Raw genomic sequence first — 11132 nt, 5'->3', positions numbered from 1 at the left:
CAGAGAGAGAGCAGAGAGAGCAGAGAGAGAGAGCAGAGAGAGAGAGCAGAGAGAGAGAGCAGAGAGAGAGAGCAGAGAGAGAGCAGAGAGAGAGAGAGCAGAGAGAGAGAGCAGAGAGAGAGCAGAGAGAGAGCAGAGCAGAGAGAGAGCAGAGAGAACAGAGAAAGATAGCAGAGAGAGCAGAGAGAGAGAGAGAGAGCAGAGAGAGAGAGAACAGAGAAAGATAGCAGAGAGAGAGAGCAGAGAGAGCAGAGAAAGAGAGAAGAGAAAGAGAGAAGAGAGCAGAAAGAGCAGTGAGCTGTACCTGCAGATCTGTGATGATAGAATGCTGAACATCCTCCTTCTGTTCTTGCAGGAAGTGGAAGCTGACGGCATTGAGCGTATACGAGCGCAGTTTGTAGTCCCTCAGCAGCACCTGAAGGACCCACATGGACAGATCCAGGGCATAGAGTTAGAGGACTCATCTTTGTATGTGTTCCATCATGGTGTCTGTCCATAGGAATCCCCACCCAGTTGACTGCTTTAAAATAGTGGAAGCCCTCAATGGCAATGTCCATGCAAAAGCATGAATCCATGATGAGTGTAACTATGGTCCAGGGTCAGTCAGACAGAACACTCACAAGATTGACTCCATCTTGTCTGCTACGTTGGTCTACAGTTGAAAACCTCTACTCCCAGAACCTAGCTAATCTAGTAGCTAGCCAGCACGCAACATATGGTTCTGGGTTCCAACACTGGATGAGTGTATGTTATCTTTTCCTATACATAAGGTCAAAGGTCAGCGGCTGGCCAGTTACCTGGAGCAGGTCAAACTGAACTCGTCCCTCCATGTTAAGGATCTTGTTCTCTCTGCGGCCCATCTGTTTGCTCTGGAAGCTGGAGTCTCTCAGGACTGACTTGATGCCCTGTACTCTGCCCAGGTAGGGGAACAGATTGACCTGGAATCAGACATATCAATCAATCAAATGCATTTTATAAAGCCCTTTATACATCAACAGTAGTCACAGAGTGCTTTACAGATCCAGCTTAAAACCCCAACGAGCAAGAGATACAGAGATACAGAGGCACAGAGGCACAGAGACACAGACATCACTCCAGATGTCTCTTTCCATTACTTTAATAGAGGATGGACGTGGGCAGGTAGGAGAGACAGCCACGCTACTCCAGCAGCCTTTTTAAAAGGTCATTGTTTATAAAAACAACATTTTCGTGAATTTCATTTGAAGAAGATCCAATTATTATTTTGGGGGCCTAATTCACAAATGCATTTCTTAGCGTCAAAGGTTTGTGTGCGAGTTGTTTTTTGGGTCGGACCAAAATCATCGCTGTTTTGGGGATCTCTAGTATCTTCCAGGGCAGCGGTTTAGGCAGCGTACTTTTTGAAAATCTTTACTAACGACATGCCGCTGGCTCTGAGTAAATGACTCAACACTATACCCGTCACATACTACAGCAACTGAAATGACTGCAACACTTAACAAAGAGCTGCAGCTAGTTTCAGAATGGGTGGCAAGGAATAACTTAGTCCTAAATATTTAAAAACTACAAGCATTGTATTTGGGACTAACCATTCACTAAACCCTAAACCACATCTCGTAATGAATGTGGTAATGAGAAAGTTGAGACTAAACTGCTTGGAGTAACCCTGGATTGTAAACTGTCATGGTCAAAACATATTGATACAACAGTAGCTAAGATGGGGAGAAGTCTGTCTATAATGAAGCGCTGCTCTGCCTTCTTAACAACACTATCAACAAGGAAGCTCCTACAGGCCCTAGTTTTGTCGCACCTGGACTACTGTTCCAGTCGTGTGGTGATGTGCCACAAAAAAGGACTTAGGAAAATTGCAATTGCAATGCCCTTGGATGTACAGAGAGCTAACATTAATGACATGCATGTCAATCTCTCATGGCTCACAAAGAGGAAGAGAGATTTACTTCATCACTACTTGTTTTTGTAGTTGACATGCTGAATATACAGTCGTGGCCAAAAGTTTTGAGAATGACACAAATATTAATTTTCAAAGTTTGCTGCTTCAGTGTCTTTAGATATTTTTGTCAGATGTTACTATGGAACACTGAAGTATAATTACAAGCATTTCATAACTGTCAAAGGCTTTTATTGACAATTACATGAAGTTGATGCAAAGAGTCAATATTTGCAGTGTTGACCCTTCTGTTTCAAGACCTCTGCAATCCACCCTGGCATGCTGTCAATTAACTTCTGGGCCACATCCTGACTGATGGCAGCCCATTCTTGCATAATCAATGCTTGGAGTTTGTCTGAATTTGTGGGTTTTTGTTTGTCCACCTGCCTCTTGAGGATTGACCACAAGTTCTCAATGGGATTAAGGGCTGGGGAGTTTCGTGGCCATGGACCCAAAATAATGAATTTTTGTTCCCTAAGCCACTTAGTTATCACTTTTGCCTTATGGCAAGGTGCTCCATCATGCTGGAAACGGCATTGTTCGTCACCAAACTGTTCCTGGATGGTTGGGAGAAGTTGTGTTGGTACCATTCTTTATTCATGGCTGTGTTCTTAGGCAAAATTCTGAGTGAGCCCACTCCCTTGGCTGAGAAGCAACCCCACACATGAATGGTCTCAGGATGCTTTACTGTTGGCATGACACAGGTCTGATGGTATCGCTCACCTTGTCTTCTCCGGACAAGCTTTTTTCCCAAACAATCGGAAAGGGGATTCATCAGAGAAAATGACTTTACCCCAATCCTCAGCAGTCCAATTCCTGTATCTTTTGCAGAATATGAGTCTGTCCCTGATGTTTTTCCTGGAGAGAAGTGGCTTCTTTGCTGCCCTTCTCGACACCAGGCCATCCTCCAAAAGTCTTCGCCTCACTGTGTGTGCAGATGCACTCACACCTGCCTGCTGCCATTCCTGAGCAAGCTCTGTACTGGTGGTGCCCTGATCCCACAGCTGAATCAACTTTAGGAGACGGTCCTGGCACTTGCTGGACTTTCTTGGGCACCCTGAAGCCTTCTTCACAACAATTGAACCGCTGTCCTTGAAGTTCTTGATGATCTGATAAATAGTTGATTTAGGTGCAATCTTACTGGCAGCAATATCCTTGCCTGTGAAGCCTTTTTTGTGCAAAGCAATGATGACGGCACGTGTTTCCTTGCAGGTAACCATGGTTGACAGAGGAAGAACAAGGATTCCAAGCACCACCCTCCTTTTGAAGCTTCCAGTCTGTTATTCGAACTCAATCAGCATGAGATAGTGTTCTCCAGCCTTGTCCTCGTCAACACTCACTCCTGTGTTAACGAGAGAATCACTGACATGATGTTAGCTGGTCCTTTTGTGGCAGGGCTGAAATGCAGTGGAAATGTGTTTGGGGATTCAGTTCATTTGCATGGCAAAGAGGGACTTTGCAATTAATTGCAGGTCATCTGATCACTCTTCATAACATTCTGGAGTATATGCAAATTGCCATCATATAAACTGAGGCAGCAGACTGTGAAAATTAATATTTGTGTCATTCTCAAAACATTTGGCCACTACTGTACAGAGGTGTCTTTTTAAAATACTCGTACAAAGCTCGGACACCCATGCATACCTCACAAGACATGCCACAAGAGGTCTCTTCACAGTCCCCAAGTAAAGAACAGACTATGGGAAATGCATAGTACTACATAGAGCCATGACTACATGCAACTCTATTCCACATCAGGTAACTGATGCAGCAGTAGAATCAGATTTAAAACAGGTAAAAACAGGTAAAAATACAGCGGGGACTGTGAAGACATGCGCATACATTGTAATATTGTTGAATGGCGGTATTGTACATTCTGTATTGTAGATAAGTTGTGGTGTAATAATGTTATATGATGTACTGTTTTATCTTTTGTTTTATTTGTAAATGTAAGTCGTTTAATGGGTTCCGACCACAGGAAGAGTATCTGCTGCCTTGTCCCTAATAAATACAAATAACAGCCACATCTCTAGTATCTTACAACAGCCAGGTACAGCTCCAGCTGTTAGACTGACAGGCAGGTACAGCTCCAGCTGTTAGGCTGACAGGCAGGTACAGCTCCAGCTGTTAGACTGACAGCCAGGTACAGCTCCAGCTGTTAGACTGACAGGCAGGTACAGCTCCAGCTGTTAGACTGACAGGCAGGTACAGCTCCAGCTGTTAGACTGACAGGCAGGTACAGCTCCAGCTGTTAGACTGACAGCCAGGTACAGCTCCAGTTGTTAGACTGACAGCCAGGTACAGCTCCAGTTGTTAGACTGACAGCCAGGTACAGCTCCAGCTGTTAGACTGACAGCCAGGTACAGCTCCAGCTGTTAGACTGACAGGCAGGTACAGCTCCAGTTGTTAGACTGACAGCCAGGTACAGCTCCAGCTGTTAGACTGACAGCCAGGTACAGCTCCAGCTGTGAGACTGACAGCCAGGTACAGCTCCAGCTGTTAGACTGACAGGCAGGTACAGCTCCAGCTGTTAGACTGACAGCCAGGTACAGCTCCAGCTGTTAGACTGACAGGCAGGTACAGCTCCAGCTGTTAGACTGACAGGTCCACATACAACAAGGCAATATACAACAAATACTGCATCAACAGACATTGATATAGCAGGTTAGACTTAGAATCTGGACGTTCTGATTCTAGAAGTTTCCATAGAACCATGGCCAGTCTGTCTGTACTGACCTTCAGGGTAGCTGCTCTGTTCAGCAGGTAGGGAAGGTCAAAATTCTGGATGTTGTAGCCAGTGATGATGTCTGCATCCACTGTCCTCACAAACTCAGCCCAGCTCTGCAGGGGGAATACAAAGAGCCAATCAGGGGGGAAACCAATTTGGATAGAAAACACTCTGAAATTTCTAAAACTGTTTGAATGGTGTCTGTAAGTATAACAGAACTCATATGGCAGTCAAAACCCTGAGACAAATCCTAACAGGAAGTGGATATCTGATGTGTTGAATTACTTTTAAGCCTATGCCATTGAAACACACAGGGACTTATTAATCATTGAGCACTTCCTACGCCATCCACTAGATGTCAACAGTCTTTACAAAGTGGTTTAAGTCTTCTACTGTGAAAACTGACCGAACGAGAGGCTTGGAAAGTTGGTCATAAGCGGATGGCCTATACTACTCTGGCGCACGAGTGCATGTTTGGGTACTCTCGTTCCAATACGTTTTAAAAGAGAATGCAATCGTCCGCCTTGAATATTATTGAAGTTCTGATTGAAAAAGGCCCTAATGATTTATGCTATACGTTTGACATGTTTGAACGAACGTAAATATTTTTTCCCCCCTCTTTGGTGAAGACAAGTCCGGCGGGCGACGTTCATGTTTTTGAGTAGCCTACAGGACGCGCTAACAACACGGAGCTTTTTGGACATAAATTATGAGCTTTTTCGAACAAAACTACATTTGTTATGGACCTGGGATCCCTGGAAGTGCCTTCTGATGAAGATAATCAAAGGTAAGGGAATATTTACATACTATTTTTGATTTTAGATCTCTCCAACATGGCGCCTAGTCTATCGCCAAGCCTATTTTTCTGAGCACAGCACCTCGTTTATTGCAAAGTGTGATTTCCCAGTAAAGTTATTTTTAAATCTGGCAATGCGGTTGCGTTCACGAGATGTTAATCTATAATTCTTTGAATGACAATATAATATTTTACCAATGGTTTCGAATAGTAATTATTTAATTTGTTGTGCTGATTTGATTGACTGGCGGTATTGGAGGGAAAATATTTTCTCAACATCAACGCCATTGTAAAATGCTGTTTTTGGATATAAATATGAACTTGATAGAACAAAAAATGCATGTATTGTCTAACATAATGTCTTAGGAGTGTCATCTGATGAAGATTGTCAAAGGTTAGTGCATAATTTTAGCTGGTTTTCTGCTTTTGGTGACGCCCGTCTTTGCATTGACAAAACATTACACACAGCTATTTTCAAGGTACTGTCCTAACATAATCTAACTTTATGCTTTCGCCGTAAAGCCTTTTTGAAATCGGACAACGTGGTTAGATTAAGGAGATGTTTATCTTTCAAAGGGTGTAAGATAGTTGTATGTTTGAGAAATTTGAATTATGACATTTAATTGTTTTCAAATTTGGCGCCCTTGATATTTCACCTGCTGTTGATAGTGTGTACCAGGGGTGGGACGCTTACCTGTAGTAACTGGCTCTCTTTAGTAAAGCACAGGACCTGGGAGCCCACGATGCTGGAGCAGGACTGGAGGGTGAAGACGGTGCGGATGAAGGGTTCCTTCTCTCCCTGTCGCTGCACCATGGAGGCTATCTGGATCACTGGGTCTTTCTCTGCCTCTGGAAATATCCCTAGAAGAAGACAAGAGAGTTTGGCCAACCTTTAGAATAGTGAATACTGTTCTGATTCTAGACGCTCAGTTACATAGAATAGTCTAAATATTCCTTATGTAATGTTAACAGGGAGCTAACGTGGCTGTATAGAATGTTGTAGTGTCATGTAAATGAAGAGCTAACATGACTGTATAGAATGTTGTAGTGTCATGTAAATGAAGAGCTAACATGGCTGTATAGAATGTTGTAGTGTCATGTAAATGAAGATCTAACATGGCTGTATAGAATGTTGTAGTGTCATGTAAATGAAGAGCTAACATGACTGTCATAGAATGTTGTAGTGTTGTGTAAATGAAGAGCTAACATGACTGTCATAGAATGTTGTAGTGTCATGTAAATGAAGAGCTAACATGACTGTCATAGAATGTTGTAGTGTCATGTAAATGAAGAGCTAACATGACTGTATAGAATGTTGTAGTGTCATGTAAATGAAGAGCTAACATGACTGTATAGAATGTTGTAGAGTCATGTAAATGAAGAGTTAACATGGCTGTATAGAATGTTGTAGTGTCATGTAAATGAAGATCTAACATGGCTGTATAGAATGTTGTAGTGTCATGTAAATGAAGAGCTAACATGACTGTCATAGAATGTTGTAGTGTCATGTAAATGAAGAGCTAACATGACTGTCATAGAATGTTGTAGTGTCATGTAAATGAAGAGCTAACATGACTGTATAGAATGTTGTAGTGTCATGTAAATGAAGAGCTAACATGACTGTATAGAATGTTGTAGAGTCATGTAAATGAAGAGTTAACATGGCTGTATAGAATGTTGTAGTGTCATGTAAATGAAGATCTAACATGGCTGTATAGAATGTTGTAGTGTTGTGTAAATGAAGAGCTAACATGGCTGTCATAGAATGTTGTAGTGTCATGTAAATGAAGAGCTAACATGACTGTCATAGAATGTTGTAGTGTCATGTAAATGAAGAGCTAACATGGCTGTATAGAATGTTGTAGTGTCATGTAAATGAAGAGTTAACATGGCTGTCATAGAATGTTGTAGTGTCATGTAAATGAAGAGTTAACATGGCTGTCATAGAATGTTGTAGTGTCATGTAAATGAAGAGCTAACATGGCTGTATAGAATGTTGTAGAGTCATGTAAATGCATCATAATGCAGAAACCCCAATGTCCCAACTCTCTAAATACATGTCTCTGCTGACAGGAGCCAGAGGACAAGCCAGTAAATACAGTCTCTCCAGTCCACAGACACAGTCAGAGATTATAAAACTCCCTCCTAACATAAAATGAAGATGACAGTGTCTCTTGGCATTATACATGAAAACCACAATGGCATAATTAGACAACATCACATGACAATGAGACACCAGAGTACAGCACAATCTGCACAATAACTGCAGTCAGACTGCGCAGAATCACTTTATATTCCAAATAACTAGCATACTCATTATGTAATCAAGACTAGTGATATAAACCTCGACGTGCCCAAATTGACCTCCTCTGACACTGAATAACTGAGTATGTGGTGGTATAGTGCTGGTTTAGAACCCTGACACTGAATAACTGAGTATGTGGTGGTATAGTGCTGGTTTAGAACCCTGACACTGAATAACTGAGTATGTGGTGGTATAGTGCTGGTTTAGAACCCTGACACTGAATAACTGAGTATGTGGTGGTATAGTGCTGGTTTAGAACCCTGACACTGAATAACTGAGTATGTGGTGGTATAGTGCTGGTTTAGAACCCTGACGCTGGTTGGTAATTACTACCGTACACAATTATTAGACAGTACCGTACAATACAACACTGTACAGTACAACACAATACGATAAAGTACATTACAATACGATAAAGTACAGTACAATGCCGTACAGAGCACAAACCTTTTCTTCCAGCACACTCAATGTCAAAGCTGAGGACCCTGAGAGGAGCGATCCTCTGGTACTCTCCCTCCGCTGGGTGACTGATCAGCTGGGTCCATCCCACATCAACCTCATACTGACACAGAGACACCTAGGAGAGAGGAGGGGGGGTATTGTAAATCTGGAACATCACCTGGGTGTGTAAAGGCCCAGCGGTCTCTATTCTCTTACCTTGCCTGGGTAGTGAGCGTCCGTCTCCCCCACCTTCCTCTCCTCCCTCACCCGGTACTTCCCTTTGGGCAGCTCAATCCAGCAGCAACCCACCACATCACTGTCCACCATAAACCTAGCGCCACGGGACACAGCGGACCGCATTTATCAACATCTGTACAGATTCATTTGTTCATTCTCATGAAAAACAACTGCTTACTGTGTGAATTTGGTTGAAAATATACTTCTCCCGAAAAGGTCAAAATAATTGGATTATATAGGTTAACACTGGAAGCCCTGAGGAAGTCATTTTTGGCTGCATATCAATAAAACTTGTTAATCTCTTTGTAAAGTCCTGCTCCACTACTTCCTAGACTAAATAAGTCTATTTCATTCGTGTTAGAAGTAGTTTCAGGAGGACACGCCATTTTCTTTCACTGAGCGCCAAAAAGTGACTTTTTCAAATCCTCCTCGAGTCAAATGCAGGTAAAACGTTTTGATTTCTATACAGTATCAGAAAAAGCAGATTTGGAGGTGTCCAACACATTTACCATTGTGAATTAACACTCAAAAATTAAGATGAACACTATTTCAAAATAAAACTTTATACAAGAATAAACCCTGTTTCATTCCCTTCACACGTGAACACGCAGCTACAGACGACCTACAGTAACATAAACTAATGACAATGATAGTGTTCTTTGAAATTAAATACATTCTGTATTCTAATGTTACTCAAGACCATCATAAACACAACCAAGTGATCATTTTTTCGATGGCATATATGAACTGTATTTATTAGACTGTCAGAGTGTTGCAGTCTAAATGGCAGCTCGTTGAGGCAGTAAGGGGGGGTAAGCGAGGCCCGGCAGTTTAGGGAATGAACTGGATTAAAATGTCAAGAGAAAACCAGGACTGCTTCTTTTTTTACTTTTCTCTCTCTCAAACACACACACACACACCTGATTTCAAAGTCGATGTTAGCCTCGTAGGAAGAGAAGCTCTGAATGGGGAAAGGTCCGAACTTAAATCCCTGTTCCAGGAGCCTCTTCGCCGGGGCAATCAGACGAGGCATTGCCATGGTGATGCGCAGGAAGTCCACAATCCGTTTCCCATGGTAACCATACATACCTGGAGGAGAGATGGGGAGGAAGTTATCAACTACCCTGTCAGCCTAGTCAACACCACAGCACTACAAGCTACCACACACACACACACACACACACACACACACACACACACACACAACCAAAAACAACAGTTCAACTGTTAACACACAGGATACTCCTCTGCATCCTTGGTAAAAGGAGGTCGGTAAGGACTGAGAGCGTCTTCACTTCTTCATTCAACCAATTCAAACGCTCTTTTCTTTGCTACCTGTCCAGAAAATGTCCATGTTAACATTCTGAACTTTCCTTTGCCTCAAATGACTACTGGAATGCACCCTAAGTGTATCCAGGAGTCAGCAGTCCCACCACTAGCCTATTGGAACGCACCCTAAGTGTATCCAGGAGTCAGCAGTCCCACCACTAGCCTAGCCTATTGGAACGCACCCTAAGTGTATCCAGGAGTCAGCAGTCCCACCACTAGCCTAGCCTATTGGAACGCACCCTAAGTGTATCCAGGAGTCAGCAGTCCCACCACTAGCCTCTCTAGGGTATGTGGGATGAAATCGTCCCACCTACGTAACAGCCAGTGTAATCCCGTGGCGCGTTATTCAAAAACCCCAAAAATGCAAAAACTTCAATTTTTCAAACATATGACTATTTTACACCATTTTAAAGACAAGACTCTCGTTAATCTAACCACACTGTCCGATTTCAAAAAGGCTTTACAACGAAAGCAAAACATTAGATTATGTCAGCAGAGTACCCAGCCAGAAATAATCAGACACCCATTTTTCAAGCAAGCATATAATGTCACATAAACCCAAACCACAGCTAAATGTAGCACTAACCTTTGATGATCTTCATCAGATGACAACCCTAGGACATTATGTTATACAATACATGCATGTTTTGTTCAATCAAGTTCATATTTATATCAAAAACCAGCTTTTTACATTAGCATGTGACTAGCATGTGACTAGCATTCCCACCAAACACTGCCGGTGAATTTACTAAATTACTCACGATAAACGTTCACAAAAAGCATAACAATTATTTTAAGAATTATAGATACAGAACTCCTCTATGCACTCGCTTATGTCCGATTTTAAAATAGCTTTTCGGTGAAAGCACATTTTGCAATATTCTCAGTAGATAGCCCGGCATCACAGGGCTAGCTATTTAGACACCCAGCAAGTTTAGCACTCACCAAAGTCAGATTTACTATAAGAAAAATGTTATTACCTTTGCTGTCTTCGTCAGAATGCACTCCCAGGACTTCTACTTCAATAACAAATGTTGGTTTGGTTCAAAATAATCCATAGTTATATCCAAACAGCGGCGTTTTGTTCGTGCGTTCAAGACACTATCCGAAAGGGTAAATAAGGGTGACGAGCATGGCGCAATTCGTGACAAAAAAAATCGAAATATTCCATTACCGTACTTCGAAGCATGTCAACTGCTGTTTAAAATCAATTTTTATGCCATTTTTCTCATAAAAAAGCGATAATATTCCAACCGGGAATCTGCGTTTAGGTAAACAGACGAAAGAAAATAAAGCATGGGGTCAACTCGGGCACGCGCCTAAGCCCATAGTACTCTGATCGGCCACTTGCCAAAAGCGATAATGTGTT

General features: G+C 42.3%; 1 protein-coding gene across 1 annotated transcript in view; it reads right to left on the bottom strand.

Annotated features, from left to right (window-relative positions):
• The window catches only part of LOC106606382 (DNA polymerase delta catalytic subunit), a 41073-nt gene that overhangs the window by 24550 nt on the left and 5391 nt on the right, over positions 1-11132 (bottom strand). Inside the window, exons 6-12 of the mRNA XM_045715715.1 lie at positions 9355-9523; positions 8414-8528; positions 8204-8333; positions 6146-6312; positions 4664-4768; positions 798-938; positions 305-415 (exon numbers count right to left, since the gene is read on the bottom strand). Of these exons, the coding sequence (XP_045571671.1) occupies positions 305-415; positions 798-938; positions 4664-4768; positions 6146-6312; positions 8204-8333; positions 8414-8528; positions 9355-9523 (938 nt within the window). The remainder of the gene's footprint in view (positions 1-304; positions 416-797; positions 939-4663; positions 4769-6145; positions 6313-8203; positions 8334-8413; positions 8529-9354; positions 9524-11132) is intronic.

Source organism: Salmo salar, chromosome ssa03 (assembly GCF_905237065.1).
Source record: "Salmo salar chromosome ssa03, Ssal_v3.1, whole genome shotgun sequence".
Lineage (NCBI taxonomy): Eukaryota > Metazoa > Chordata > Actinopteri > Salmoniformes > Salmonidae > Salmo > Salmo salar.
The sequence above is the reverse complement of the archived record's forward strand: the minus strand, read 5'-3'. Positions and strand labels throughout refer to the sequence as shown.